The sequence below is a fragment of the Bos mutus genome, chromosome 14 (genome assembly GCF_027580195.1).
Source record: "Bos mutus isolate GX-2022 chromosome 14, NWIPB_WYAK_1.1, whole genome shotgun sequence".
Classification (NCBI taxonomy): Eukaryota; Metazoa; Chordata; class Mammalia; order Artiodactyla; family Bovidae; genus Bos; species Bos mutus.
Genome location: NC_091630.1, coordinates 30,291,404 through 30,307,976, shown reverse-complemented (window position 1 = coordinate 30,307,976; position 16,573 = coordinate 30,291,404). Strand labels below are relative to the sequence as shown.

The 16,573-nt window shown below is 35.2% G+C and overlaps 1 protein-coding gene across 3 annotated transcripts in view; it reads left to right on the top strand.

The window, feature by feature from the left end:
* Positions 1-16,573, top strand: part of CSMD3 (CUB and Sushi multiple domains 3) — a 1,469,470-nt gene that overhangs the window by 986,504 nt on the left and 466,393 nt on the right. For all 3 annotated transcript variants that reach the window (XM_070382828.1, XM_005887888.2, XM_005887887.2), the window contains 3 exons: positions 1,848-1,964; positions 7,853-8,068; positions 10,292-10,480. In XM_070382828.1, the coding sequence (XP_070238929.1) occupies positions 1,848-1,964; positions 7,853-8,068; positions 10,292-10,480 (522 nt within the window). The remainder of the gene's footprint in view (positions 1-1,847; positions 1,965-7,852; positions 8,069-10,291; positions 10,481-16,573) is intronic.

Here is a 16,573-nt window from a genome sequence, read left to right as displayed (position 1 = left end):
CCAACTCCCGGAGTTCACTCAACTCATGTCCATTGAGTCAGTGATGCCATCCAGCCATCTCATCCTCTGTCGTCCCCTTCTCCTCTTGCCCCCAATCCCTCCCAGCATCAGAGTCTTTTCCAATGAGTCAACTCTTCACATGAGGTGGCCAAAGTACTGGAGTTTCAGCTTTAGCATCATTCCTTCCAAAGAAATCCCAGGGCTGATCTCCTTCAGAACGGACTGGTTGGATCTCCTTGCAGTCCAAGGGACTCTCAAGAGTCTTCTTCAACACTACAGTTCAAAAGCATCAATTCTTCAGCGCTCAGCCTTCTTCACAGTCCAACTCTCACATCCATACACGACCACAGGAAAAACCGTAGCCTTGACTAGACGAAACTTTGTTGGCAAAGTATTGTCTCTGCTTTTGAATATGCTATCTATCTTGGTCATAACTTTCCTTCCAAAGAGTAAGCGTCTTAATTTCATGGCTGCAGTCACCATCTGCACTGATTTGGGAGCCCAGAAAAATAAAGTCTAACACTGTTTCCTCTGTTTCCCTGTCTACTTCCCATGAAGTGATGGGACTGGATGCCATGATCTTCGTTTTCTGAATGTTGAGCTTTAAGCCAACTTTTTCACTCTCCAGTTTCACCTTCATCAAGAGGTTTTTTAGTTCCTCTTCATTTTCTGCCATAAGGGTGGTGTCATCTGCATATCTGAGGTTATTGATATTTTTCCCGGTAATCTTGACTCCAACTTGTGTTTCTTCCAGCCCAGTGTTTCTCATGATGTACTCAGCATATAAGTTAAATAAACAGGGTGACTATATACAGCTTTGACGGACTCCTTTTCCTATTTGGAACCAGTCTGTTGTTCCATGTCCAATTCTAACTGTTGCTTCCTGACCTGCATACAAATTTCTCAAGAGGCACGTCAGGTGGTCTGGTATTCCCATCTCTTTCAGAATTTTCCATAGTTTACTGTGATCCACACAGTCAAAGGCTTTGGCATAGTCAATAAAGCACTCCGGTGTTCTTGCCTGGAGAATCCCAGGGACGGGGGAGCCTGGTGGGCTGCTGTCTATGGGTCGCACAGAGTCGGACAGGACTGAAGTGACTTAGCAGCAGTAGTATCTAGGTTTCCTTTAGTTTTAATGCTGATAAAATTATCTGGTCTATTGTAACCACTGGTGTTAGAAGGCATTGTTAACTGTGATTTAGTCTACAGTAAATAAACATTGAATCAAAATTTAATTTCTTTTACTTCAGTTCATAAATATTTATTTTTATTATCTTGGAGTATTTACTAAAAACTAACTATCCTCTCAGAAAACTCTTTTTATTCCTTATGTTTCCTAGAGAAATGCACAAGTTCAGAAACAGCTTTCTGAATTTCAGTTTACTCCACTATTTCAAAAGGAATTCTGTGAAGAATGACACCTATCCCTTTAGGAATCTAAAATATAAATAATTTTGTATAATTAACAAATTGTTTTCTTAAAGCTTAGTAAAAGAGCAACTGCTAAACAATTAATTACTCATGTTTAATTTATAACTGATTTATGCAAATGTTGCTTGTAATTAGAAATATATAAGTATGTACTTTAAATGCAAATATGAAAGGTTGAGCTAAATTCTTTTGGGGCTGGTATTAATTCTCAGATACAATTATATACCTTTTTCTTCTCTAGTGTTTCAAAGGATGAAATGAATTTCTAGTATTGGAAGAGGTCTTTACACACTCCTATTATTTCCAGGAAGTAACTTAAGCAAAGATAATCAGACTCCTTCTATTTCAAGAGAGATTTGTTCAGCCTTTGCCTCTCTTAACAGTGATCATATGACTATATTTCTTTGTATTTTCAGCATTATGTGGAGGAGATGTTAGAGGGCCTAGTGGAACAATCTTATCACCTGGTTACCCAGAATTTTATCCAAATTCTCTGAATTGTACATGGACTGTTGATGTAACCCATGGAAAAGGTAATTTGTCTCATGCAATGATAATGGGCTATCTTCTTAATTTTCATTGCATATATTTTTATTTCATTGTCCTTTACAATGTCATTTTGCATGAGCAAAAACAGATCAGTACTAAAATATGCTAATACAAAATTCAATTTGAATAACTGCAGCAGAGGATTATATTTACTTTTCTGTAGTATTATAACATACATGCTCATATGATTTTTTTTCAGAATGGTAATATATATATATATATTAAACTAATGTAATTTGAAATTTTCATAACAATAAAATCTCAAATAGGATGTCTTTTGTCTCTGGCAGAGTGTAAAGAAGTTGATTTCAAAAATTCAAAGGGAAATAGATATTCTGAATTACTGAACTGATTGTAAAGTAAACAGTACATGTTTATATACACTTGTTTTAAAATGGTTTATTTATTATAAATAAATATAATATAAAGAAATATAAATAAAATGGTTATTTATTATAACCATATACCCTATATAAATGTATAACTGTCCTAGAAATATTTGTCTCAAATTTTCTGTCAGAACTGCAGTTGGATCTCACGCAGTTGAGTGAAAGTAAAAAATTGCGCTGTGCTTATAGTAGAGCTTAATAAATGTCCTTTGAACAAATAAAGAAAGCCCTTGTAGTACTAAATGTGATTTATTCATACAATACAACCAAAATATTCAATGAATATTAGCAATATAAATGGTTTAAGATAATAGCTTGACAGTGGGAAAATGGGCATTCTAAATATCAAAACAAAAATGGATGAAAATTATTTACCTGAAAGTATCTATATGCTATTATTTTAAAAAATAATTTATTCATGTTAAAAACTGCTTATTCTTATTGGTTTTTACTATTACATTGTACATGGGCTTCCTGGTAGCTCAGCTGGTAAAGAATCCATCTGCAATGCATGAGACTCCAGTTTGATTTAGAGAAGGGATAGGCTACCCAATATTCTTGGGCTTCCCTGGTGGCTCAGTCAGTAAAGATCTGCCTGCAATGAGGGATGCTTAGGTTCGATCCCTGGGTTCAGAAGATCCCCTGGAGGAGGGCATGGCAACCCACTCCAATATTCTTGCTTGGAGAATCCTCATGGACAAAGGAGCCTGGCAGGCTACATTCCGTGGAGTCACAAAGAGTTGGATATAACTGAGCAGCAGCACACACATTACATTGTACTTATTGGCTTTATTATCAAAGATCTAAAAATTAAAAAACCCAAATCCTAGCAATGAGAAGGTGATGTTACAGTTTTAAAAATTAAAGCTTTATTTAAAACATTTGAATCCACTGTGGTTTTTACACGATGTGTTATTTTATTTTTTAATTTTATTAGAATAGAGTTGCTTTACAATGTTGTGTTAGTTTCTGCTGTTCAATGAGGTGAACAGTTATACATATACATATATACTACATATAAGATCTTTTTTTAGATTTTCTTCTCGTTTGGTTCACCACAGATTCTTGAGTTGAGTTCCATGTGCTAAACAGCAGGTTCTAATTAGTCATCTATTTTATACATAGTAGTTTATGTATGTCAATCCCATCTCCCAATTTGTCCCACTCCTCCTTCCCCCACCATTGGTAACCATGTGTGTTATCCACATTTGCAACTCTATTTCCACTTTGCCAATAAATGAAAACCATTTCCACTTTGGCAATAAATGAAAATAGAAAACCATTTTTCTAGATTCCACATATAAGAGATATACAGTATTTGTTGTTTTTCTTACTTCACTTTATATGACCATGCACAATGCTTTTTATACTTCTGTTCAACTATGTGAGATATATCTGCAGTTCTGATAGAATATTTGAGACACAGATGGTTAGCCTTTATTGAAATTATACATCCTTTCATTAATGGTGAAGGTAATATAAGGATGGTTCTTTTAATGAAAATTAAATATTATTGAGAAAAAAAATGCTGTTAAAATGAGTATTCTGGTATTTACTGCAGGAATGAAGTGGAAGACTTCACAAACTGTCATTTTTGTTGTTCTCCATAATAGAAGACTATTTGTTGGAAGTTAACCAAAGCATCCTATTATCCCACTGTGTAGCAGATTAATGGAGTTTAAAATAAGCTTGCTTATATTATACAAGAAAATGGAGGGCTACATACTGCTTGCTGTGTAAACAGAGGTTTAATTAACACTTGAGGTTTTGCACCTTCAGACGTTGCAAGTGTTAATTGAATCTGTATTTACATGGCATGAAATGCAGATTATGTGCTTTTCTTGGAAGAGCCAACAAAATTTGTTCGAAGTACAACTGTTCCAAAGTGTAGTCAAAGTTTTGTGAAGGATAATCTCTTAAAGTTAGGAGAAATTATCAAGATAATGTAGTTAAACTTCTCACCCAGTCCATATACACACACATTGACACACAAATGCACATCAGTATTGCACCCTGAAGGTCAAAATTCATGATAACTATAACTATAAGCTAGATATTAATAATATTTTTACTTCAAGCCCAAGTTTTTCATATATTTACATAACAAAAATTACCTTAATAGGACTTTTTGAGTTATCACTTTTATGGGACGGTACTATGATGTTGTAACCACTTACTTTTTCTCACTATTCTTCATACCCACTGCCCTATTAAGATTGTATGTCTTTGCGTGTCTACTTCTACTTCCTGAAATGTCCACCCAAGGGTTGCTCTTCCACAAAGAGCTGTTCACTTTTGAAGGTCATTGCCTTCAGAAGCATCTGCTAGTCCCTCTGACAACCTACCTCTTAAGTTTATGCTGTGATATTGACTCATATTAATTACTTTCATAGCACTTAGCAAAATGTTTGAACGTTTAGTTTATGCATCTTTTTCCCTTAGATAGACTATGTTATTTATAATCTCATTTTTTATATTCTATAATGCTTATAATATAGTAGGTTCTTAGTATCATTTTATTATTTAGATTAATTGCCTTTCATTAAAAGGTCTTTTGTCTAAAAACACAGATTTTATTGCTTAAAACATAATATGATAAACAGAAGCTTCATTTTTTTAAAGTAGTTGACTAGGGCATAGTGACATGAAAACAACTGACTTTCAGGTTGAAGAAGTAAACAATAAATGATAGCTAAGAGTTGCTGAGCACTTCCTCTGTGAAAGCACTGTGCCAAGTCATCCCTTATATTGTCTCATTTAAACTTTAGGACAACTCTATTAGAATCCGTTTTCCCAGATGTCCGAGAAAGTGCGTCTCAGAAAGGCTATGCATGTAATACATGACAGTGGGCTCATTAGCACCACTGCCTAACAGAATTTAAATTTTCCCATGTATTAATTTCAGTACACATAAGAACAAGCACATTTTTCTAAGAAAAACATGCAGGCTGATAGACTGATTTTTTTTTTCTTTTTTGTTCATTTGCTCTTCTGACTATTTTTCTTATTTTTAGTCTCTGACCAAAATCTAATTCACTTTATCTGAACTTCCACTCATGTTAATTTGTAAATTTAGATATCAGTTAATCTAGATGGCAAAGTATCTTCTCCTTGCTACATTGCCATTTTCATTTACATCTGTCTAGTATCAAATGCCACATTTATATTGAAGAACTTTTGAGACACTGACTTTCTGGACCCAGTCCTAAAAAGGGCTCATTGTGGAGTGAGAAAAAAAGATGTGTTATATTTTGAAAAAAAGTATCATTGTATATTTCAAGTATTTTCCAAGTTGAAATCACTGGCCTATTATGCAATAATAACTTATCATTACTTATATTTTCAGTTTATTTTTTGGTCTCATTTTATTTCACTTTTTGCTTTTATAACAAGTGATAAATAAGGAGTTTGGGATTAACATATACAATAAAATAGTTAAACAACAAGGGCTTACTGTATAGCAAAGGGAACTATTTTCAGCATCTTATAATAATCTATACTGGAAAATAATATGAAAAAGAATACACACACACACACATATCTGAATCACTTTGCTGTATACCTGAAACTAACTAACACAACTTTGTAGATCAACCATACTTCAATTTTTTAAAAAAGCAATGAAGACTCCAAAACTATCCATCATTTGGAACTATAAAGTTGATAAATAGCATTAAGAATGTTATTTTATCATTACCCACTAACATATGTTACTGAGCTTTTGATGAAGCTTTTGGAGATTCTTCTAGATCAAATAAGAAAATTTATTAAGCACTTCAAAAGAAAGATCAATGTGATATCTTCCTTTATTTCATTTGGTACTTAAATACAGCATCCCAGGTGGCTCAGTGGTAAAGAAATCTGCCTGCTAATGCAGGAGACACAGATGTGGGTTTGATCCATGGGTCAGGAAGTCCCCTGAAGGAGGACATGGAAACCCACTCTAGTATTCTAGCTTGGAAAACCCCATGTCAGAGGGGTCTGGCGGGCTACAATCCATAGAGTTACAAATAGTCGGACACAGCTGAGCAACTGAGCACACACATATGCATATCTTACAAACAGTATAGGATGTGTGTGTGTGTGTGTGTGTGTGTGTGTATGTGTAATTGTTAGGTTATTACATGCATTTGAGTGTCATTAAACAGTCACATAAGACACAATGCAATGACCGTATTCACCAGGACAGAACAAATGAAAAAATAAAAATAAAAATTTAAACTTTCAAATATTGATGAAGATACAGATCAATTGGATTTGTTGATGAAAATGTAAATTGGCATAGCCACTTTGTGAAACAATATTAAGGCTGAACTATATATATATATATATATATATATATATATATATATATTAATTTCCCATGAGCCAGTAATTCTACTCCTAGGTATCGATCCAACAGAAATAAGCAATTATGTTCTTCAAGAGACATACTTGAATGCTCCTAGCAGCATTTTCTGCATTCAAGCTAAAATGTCAATTATCTAAATAACCATCAACTTTTGAACAGACGAATGTGTTGTGTTCACAAAATGAAATGGATCTCTAAAACAACCTAAAATCACACACAAAAGTAGAGAGAAATCTCACACACTTAGTGGTAAGAGAAAGAAACTCAGGGGCTTTCCAGGAGGCTCAGTGGTAAAAAATCCATCTGCAATGCAGGAGATGTGGGTTTGATCCCTGGGTCAGAAAGATCCCCTGGAGGAGGAAATGGCAGCCCACTCCAGTATTCTTATCTGAAATACTATGCACAGAGGAGCCTGGCGGGTTACAGTACCTGGGGTGGCAACGAATTGGACATGACTTCGAGACTGATCACGCATTCTAAAGAACTCATACCAAAAAGAGTATACCCTATATGAATCCATTATATAAACTACAAAGAGTTGCTAAGCACTTTAACATGAGTGGAAGTTCAGATAAAGTGAATTGGATTTTGGTCAGAGACTAAAAATAAGAAATAGAAGAGCAAATGAACAAAAAAAAGAAAAAAAAATCAGTTTATCAGTCTGCATGTTTTTCTTAGAAAAATGTACTTGTTCTGATATGTACTGAAATTAATATATGGGAAAATTTAAAATTCTGTTAGGTATTAACAGAGTAGTCGATCCTATTAGAAGTTGAATGAGTGGTTACTTTTCCCAAAACACTTCTATTTAAATAAAGGGTATAAGTTTTCCTTGAAATTTTCAGAAAATGCATGTAATTTCTTTTTAGACAGTAATTTTAAAATTTTATTTCCAAGCAGTTTCCAAGACATGACTCATTATAAACCTTATAGAGAAGCGAAAGGAAACAAGCAAACAGAAAAACTCAAAAGAAAGATATAATAATTATACTATATATTCAGAATATTTTATACCAGTGCCTTTCATTTTCACAAAAATCTGTTATAAGAGTCCTGATTTTTGTTAGTTTGGTAACTCTGTGTGTTTTACTAATATACTTTATGAGTCTAATTTTCCTCTTTTCCTTATTAGGTGTACAGTTCAACTTCCACACCTTTCATTTGGAAGACCATCATGACTACTTACTGATCACAGAGAATGGCAGTTTTACCCAACCACTGGCACGCTTGACTGGTTCAGAACTTCCTTCAACAATCAATGCTGGTCTCTATGGAAATTTCAGGGCTCAGTTGCGCTTCATTTCTGATTTCTCAATATCATATGAAGGATTCAATATTACATTCTCTGGTAAGAAAATATGTTTTAAAACCAGAGTTTTAAAAGTGAAAATAGTTTATGCATGATCAAACAGAGAGAGAAAATGAGACAAAAAAGGGTGAAAGCAAAAAAGCTATCTGCCAACAAATTTTAAGGAAAGTTTGAAATGCCTTGAAGATTGACTATAGTAATATATTAAAGGGGACCTTAAAACAGTAGCAAAAAAGAAATTAATTCACAAAAATTTACTAGAAATACAATAAATACATTTCTTTAACTTATATTCCTGTAGATTTCTGAGAGGAAAACTTGCTAAAAATGTCAAGTGAACTTAAAATGGAAGCCCATACATATATGTAAAGGTTTACTTAGTCCATTAATGAAATGTGAATTAAACCAGTGATATTCTAGTTTTGTGTTTCTGGGAAAAGTCATTGTTTGTAGGCCAAGATTAATATATTCATTTGGAACTAGATGATCTAGAAGCAAGTTAATTCTATTATCCTTTTTATTCTAGAATAACCTCTATAGGCAATATTATATCTATAGACAATATTATAACTTGGATTATAAGGGAAGAAAATTGTAAGACAAAACTGAACAAAGAAATATTCTTGTTCTACTTTTTAGCTAAATGGAATAGTGAAAGAGAATACAGAAACAATAAGTAAATCTTATGCCAACTTGCTAATACTAAATTTACAATATTGCAATTATACATAATTATATTAATAATATATATTACAAATATATAAATAAAATAATAAATACTGACTTTGTTCTTCAATTGTTATTCCAGTATTTGCATGGAGATATTTGTCTACTAAAATAAGTTATTTCATAGAGAAGAACAAATGAGCATAATCAGTTTTAACCTAGAATGTTATTAAAATAATAGCTCATCAACATGAAGCAATCCCTTTGTTCTCCACTACAGTTAGGTACTAAGTGTGTGTTCTGGGAATGTTTTTAGATAAGCTACTTCTTCTTAAGACTCTATATAAATTATATTATGGTTAATTTAATTTAGTCTGTCATACCCTGAAGAGTGTTTAAAGGTTTATTTTCATGATGTTCATTCATTGCTTGAGGAAATTCTCTTGTATAAATCTGTAATATACAATTTTAAGTTTGTGGGCAGTCAGTCTTACATAAATTCTTGCTTCTGAAGTCACGTATTTTTCAGAATATGGATTAATAGAATTCCTCGTATACTATAGGCACAAGAGTCTTTGTCATTTAGACTAAAACCATTAAGTAAATGTCATTTCAAAATGTAAATGATTTCATTCCAAATGATATTTTTGCATTTGAAAATATTACTCTATCATGTCATTACTTTAAATCAAAAATCTAAATAAAACAAAACGTTTCTAATAGAGAATAAAAAATACAAGATAAATATCTACATTTCCAATGTATCATTCACAAGGTGACACTTTCTCATCTTTATTTAATTACACATAAGCGTATTTATTATATTATTAGGTCTTTCACAGTTCAGTTCAGTTCAGTCACTCAGTCATGTCTGACTCTTTGCAACCTCATAGACTGCAGCACGCCAGGCTTCCCTGTCCATCACCAGCTCCCGGAGCTTGCTCAAACTCATGTCCATTGAGTTGGTGATGCCATCCAACCATCTCATTCTCTGTCATCCCCTTCTCCTTCTACTTCAATCTTTCTTTTCAATGCTCCTTCCACCTTTCTCAGCATCAGGGTCTTTTCCAATGAGTCTGTTCTTCTCATCAGGTGACCAAAGTATTAGAGTTTCAGCTTTAGCTTCAGTTTTTCCAATGAATATCAGGACTGGTTTCCTTTAGGACTGACTGGTTTGATCTTGCAGGTCTTTCACAAAAGAAGAAAATTATGTGTGCCATAGTATATACCCATAATTACATCTATGTGTGCTCAGTCGCCTCAGTCTTGTCTGACTCTGGGACCCTATGGACTGTAGCCCACCAGGCTCCTCAGTTCATGGGCTTTCCCAGGCAAGAATACTGGAGTGAGTTTCCATGCCTTCCTCCAGGGGATCTTCCCGACCCAGAGATATAACCCACTTCCCTGTATATCCTGCATTGCAGGAGGATTATTCACCCTTGAGCCATGGGGGGAAGCCCACAGTTATACTTATAAGCATTTTTAAAATGTATGGCTAGCCCTGAAAGCAACCAGTTTACAAAATATAGAAGTATACCCTCAAAATCACTACTGTTTTTTGTTTGTTTGTTTGTTTTCCTCTTCATCCAATTACAGAGTATAATCTGGAACCTTGTGAAGATCCTGGAATTCCTCAATATGGTAACCGAATTGGGTTCACCTTTGGGGTTGGTGACACTCTGACCTTCTCATGCTCATCAGGTTATCGTCTGGAAGGGACATCAGAGATCATCTGTCTTGGTGGTGGCCGACGAGTGTGGAGTGCACCTCTGCCAAGGTGTGTGGGTACGTGGTCAGCTGCTTTCATTTGCTTGTATGTGTAGTCACTGTCCATGGAGTTGCATGATTATACACCCTTTTTAAAAAATATGTAATCTGTTGAATTTCTTCATTTATTTCATATTAATTATTTCAATTTTTTTTTTTTTACTTGGCAATCTGGTAAAACACAATTATCTTCTCAACTGCTCCATTCAGCCTACCATGCTTCTAAATTTGTCTTCGGATCATGGGAATAAGGAACGAAGAGATGGTTAGAGAGACAGATAATAGATAGATAATAGAATCATATTTTGAAAGCTCACAGACAATTGCATTTCTGCATTCTATTAATAGATGTTTTTTCATGATTTCTGACAATATTTGATAACTTAGAATTAACACCTATGAAAGGATTACAAGGGAAAATAGTAGAGAATTTGAGTTATCAAGGCAAGTATTGCCTCAATATATGCAATCTACAGAATAATCTATTATGATAGATGAATTCCGATTGGAATTCATGTTGTGAAATAAAGAATAGCAATAATTAAAGTATTGAAAATTTGAAGCACCATCTCAACCTTTGGAAATGAATATTTTGACTGATAGAAAAAAAAATATCTGTAGAGAAATGAAGGACTTTTCACTAGGACTTAAAATCATTTTCTATTTATACAGGAAATAAACAAGAATTTCTTTAGGTGATCACCCATTCAGTGGTTATCAGTACTCATTTTTATAATAGAACAAGATACAAGTGATTTTGCTATTTCAAAAAGCTCTTAAAACTCTCAAATGTATTTAACTTGAATTTAATTATAAATTTGTGGGTCACAGTTGTTTGTAAGTTATACTACAAAATCAGGTGAATTTGTAGAGCTTTGATCTGTGGTTTAAGACTTTATCCTTTTTTTACTTATTTTAATGGAGGCAAATTCCCTCTAGATTAAAAAATTAATGAAGAAGAGGATTCCTTCTGTGACTTATTCCATACATTGCTCACTGTATGGAATGTTGTGGGAATCCTGTGAATCCTTAAATCTAGTAAAACAAAATTGATATTTCAGGTTAATATGGGTCTGAAAGTTTTTATAGTGCTGAGATTGTTTTCATAGCCCCTAAGTGTTATATAACAGAGAAGCTGATATTTAACAGATGAAATGTCTTTACTCCCAAAACATCTTTTCCAGGGAGATATATAGAGTGTAGTCTTTCTGGTTTTGTTTCTATGTTTGTTTTTGTTGTTGTTGCTGATTTTGTTTGTTTGTTTGTTTTACTGTTTCCGGATTTGGAATTCTCCTCTGTATCTGAATTGTCCCTGTTTCCATTTTCATTTGGTGTGAATATTTTCAAAGGTCAATTAATGAAAACCTTGGGAATAGGGTGTTTGGCTTTATATTCTGGTCATTTGATACTGGGTTAATTCACTTTTCTAAACTTTGTTTTTCTCATCAGCAAAATGGTTGCAACATTATGTTAATGTTAGTTTTGAGGGTTAAAAAAGATCAGCCATGCTAGTAGACACCCAATACAATTACTGGAATATTGGAGGAGTTCAGAGTTTAGATGTTGAGAATGTTTAGATGTTGAGAACTTATTATATTGAGAATAATCTGCAATGTTAGTTTATTTGAACAAATTTTATTTCTTCTTAGATTCTTTGTAGTTTTCATGTAATATATCTCTAAAGTCAACAAGCCACCAGAAAAGCCCTTCTCTAGTGCATATTTGCTTAAAAACATCACTTAGTCCTCAGTATCGCCAGCCTCATAGAAAGCTTATGTTATAGACAGGGGCCTAGTTATGAGTAAGTTATATTCCAAAAATTTCCTTCTACTTTGGTTATTTGGAATCTAGGTAGTTTTGCCTTGGCACAGGGTTGCAAACAGGGACATTCCCAGAACAAACAAGAAGTGATTATAAATTTTGTATCAAGTGTAAAACTAATACTAACATTTACTAAAAAGACTTATGTATACCTAGGTTACATAAGACTGTCCCTGATTCTGAACAGTAAGGCAACTGATAAAGCAGTTTTTGGAAACTTGCTTTTCATTTATATTTTACTTTAATTTTGATTCTATATTTACACTATAAATTTGTTAGCGTCTTTCTGTTTCTGTGGGTAGAATTTGATGAAAGGTATCTTAATTCTAGATGTTAGAAGAATAATAAATAGTATTTTCATTTAAGGAATTTCTGGAATAACCTCTTCATTTATGTTTCAAGGTAATATTTTTAAAAAATAACAAACAATAACACCATAATATTGTCTATACAGTCTGTAAAGCATTATTTCATGTAGTGTCCCATTCCTGAAATCAGCCTATACTTTGAAAGTAGCTTTGAGTTCAGTATCTCAGTCGTGTCTGATGAATCGCAGCACACCAGGCCTCCCTGTCCATCACCAACTCCCGGAGTTCATCCAAACTCACATCCATCGAGTCGGTGAAGCCATCCAGCCATCTCATCCTCTGTTGTCCCTTTCTCCTCCTGCCGCCAATCCCTCCCAGAATCAGAATCTTTTCCAATGAGTCAACTCTTCGCATGAGGTGGCCTAAGTATTGGAGTTTCAGCCTCAGCATCGTTCCTTCCAATGAACACCCAGGACTGGTCTTCTTAAGGATGGACTGGTTGGATCTCCTTGCAGTCCAAGGGACTTGCAAGAGTCTTCTCCTGCACCACAGTTCAAAAGCATCAATTCTTCAGTGCTCAGCTTTCTTCACAGTCCAACTCTCACATCCATACATAAACACTGGAAAAAACATAGCCTTGACTAGATGGAACTTTGTTGGCAAAGTAATATCTCTGTTTTTTAAATATGCTATCTAGGTTGGTCATAACTTTTCTTCCAAGGAGTAAGCGTCTTTTAATTTCATGGCTACAGTCACCATCTGCAGTGATTTTGGAGCCCCCCAAAATAAAGTCTGACACTATTTCCCCATCTGTTTCCCATGAAGTGATGGGGCCAGATTCCATGATCTTCGTTTTCTGAATGTTGAGCTTTAAGCCAACTTTTTCACTCTCCTCTTTCACTTTCATCAAGAGGCTTTTTAATTCCTCTTCACTTTCTGCCTTAAGGGTGATGTCATCTGTATATCTGAGGTTACTGATATTTCTCCCGGCAATCTTGATTCCAGCTTGTGCTTCTTCCAGCCCAGCGTTTCTCATGATGTACACTACATATAAGTTAAATAAGTAGGGTGACAATGTACAGCCTTGGCGTACTCCTTTTCCTATTTGGAACCAGTCTGTTGTTCCATGTCCGGTTCTAACTGTTGCTTCCTAACCTGCATATAGGTTTCTCAGGAGGCAGGTCAAGTGGTCTGGTATTCCCATATATTGAAGAATATTCCACAGTTTATTGTGATCCATACAGTCAAAGCCTTTGGCATAGTCAATAAAGCAGAAATAGATGTTTTTTCTGGAATTCCCTTGCTTTTTCGATGATCCAGCGGATGTTGGCAATTTGATCTCTGGTTCCTCTGCCTTTTCTAAAACCAGCTTGAACATCTGGAAGTTCACAGTTCACGTATTGCTGAAGCCTGGCTTGCAGAATTTTGAGTATTACTTTACTAGCATGTGAGATGAGTGCAATTGTGCAGTAGTTTGAGCATTTTTTGGCATTGCCTTTCTTTGGGATTGGAATGAAAACTGACCTTTTCCAGTCGTGTGGCCACTGCTGAGTTTTCCAAATTTGCTGGTATATTGAGTGCAGCACTTTCACAACATCATCTTTCAGGATTTGAAAGAGCTCAACTGGAATTCCATCACCTCCTCTAACTTTGTTCATAGTGATGCTTTCTAAGGCCCACTTGACTTCACATTCCAGAAAAGTAGCTTTAGCATAATAATATTATCAGTGAAACTATTAAAAGCTCAAGATTGCACACAAACTCAAGGTCAGAATCATGTCTGTCACAAGTTCTTAGGTCCAGAGTTATGCTCCATTTACAACAGCCCACTGCTGTCTTTGACTGGAGGCTTCAGTAAAGTTGAGAGGAAATCTGGTCTTAACTATAATTGGTATATGGCTTCAGAAAACTCCTTAGGCTATCCTCTATTTTAATTGGAAGAAACCTCTTCTACTGTAAACCATTTATTGAGGTTACTTAAGTGCAGGGAAATATTAAATTTTACATTATTTTTTTTGAAGTATAGTAGATATCAGTTTAGTTCAGTTGATCAGTCATGTCCGACTCTTTGCAACCCCATGAACTGCAACACTCCAGGCCTCCCTGTCCATCACCAACTCCCAGAGTTCACTTAGACTCACGTCCATCGAGTCGGTGATTCCATCCAGCCATCTCATCCTCTGTCGTCCCCTTCTCCTCCTGCCCCCAATCCCTCCCAGCATCAGAGTCTTTTCCAATAAGTCAACTCTTCGCATGAGGTGGCCAAAGTACTGGAGTTTCAGCTTTAGCATCATTCCTTCCAAAGAACACCCAGGGCTGATCTCCTTTAGAATGGACTGGTTGGATCTCCTTGCAGTCCAAGGGACTCTCAAGAGTCTTCTCCAACACCACAGTTCAAAAGCATCAGTTCTTCAGCACTCAGCTTTCTTCACAGTCCAACTCTCACCTCCATACATGACTACTGAAGAAACCCTCCCTTGACTAGACTGACCTTTGTTGGCAAAGTAATGTCTCTGCTTTTGAATATGCTATCTTGGTCGGTCATAACTTTCCTTCCAAGGAGTAAGCGTCTTTTAATTTCATGGCTGCAATCACCATCTGCAGTTGATTTTGGAGCCCCCCAAAATAAAAAAGTCTGACACTGTTTCCCCATCTATTTCCCATGAAGTGATGGGACCAGATGCCATGACCTTCGTTTTCTGAATGTTGAACTTTAAGCCAACTTTTCACTCTCCTCTTTCACTTTCATCAAGAGGCTTTTTAGTTCCTCTTCACTTTCTGCCATAAGGGTGGTGTCAGCTGCATATCTGAGGTTATTGGTATTTCTCCCGGCAGTCTTGATTCCAGCTTGTGCTTCTTCCAGCCCAGCGTTTCTCATGATGTACTCTGCATATAAATTAAATAAGCAGAGTGACAGTATACAGCCTTGGCGTACTCCTTTTCCTATTTGGAACCAGTCTGTTGGTCCATGCCCAGTTCTAACTGTTGCTTCCTAACTTGCATATAGGTTTCTCAAGAGGCAGGTCAGGTGGTCTGGTATTCCCATCTCTTTCAGAATTGTCCACAATTTATTGTGATCCACACAGTCAAAGGCTTTGGCATAGTCAATAAAGCAGAAATAGATGTTTTTCTGGAACTCTCTTGCTTTTTTGACGATCCAGCGGATGTTGGCAATTTGATCTCTGGTTCCTCTGCCTTTTCTAAAACCAGCTTGAGCATCTGGAAGTTCACGGTTCATTTATTGCTGAAGCCTGGTACGATCTTATATTTGTCTGAGGTGTACAACACAGTGATTCAGCATTTATATACATTATGGATTGATTACCACGGTAAGTCTAGTAACCTTTACTGCAATATTCCTTATGCTGTTCACTACATCCCTGTGACTTATTTATTTTATAATTGGAAATTTGTACCTCTTAAACCCTTTCACTTATCTTGTTGAACCCCCACTCCCTCACCTCTGGCAGCCACCAATTTTTTCTTTGTATGTATGAGTCTGTTTCTATTTCAATTTGTTTGTTTTGTTGTTTAGATTCTACATATAAGGGACATCATATAGTCATTGTCCTTTTCTCTTTTGACTTATTTCATTTACCTTAATATCCATACTATCCCAAGCGCATGGAAATTTGTAGAGGCAGGAAAATAATCTTGATAGAACTTGAGATCATAACACTCACCATCGAGTGGGTGTTACAGGGATTCTTCTCCCTAAAGAGTAGTGTCTGTTGCAGGCACATAGTTTATATTTATGTTTCATTCTTTCCTAAGTTATGTGATCTTTGAAAAGTTGTTCACATCTCTTTCCTGCCAAGTTTTCTCAAATATGATGTTTTCTAAAATATTATAATTACATCCATGCTGCAAGATAGTTTATAGCTCTAAGAAATAAAAGACGTGTAAATCACCTAATGTATCACTCAACAAGTGACACTTGCTCAACTAACCTCATCCCTTTTCCTTGTGCCTACAACTATCT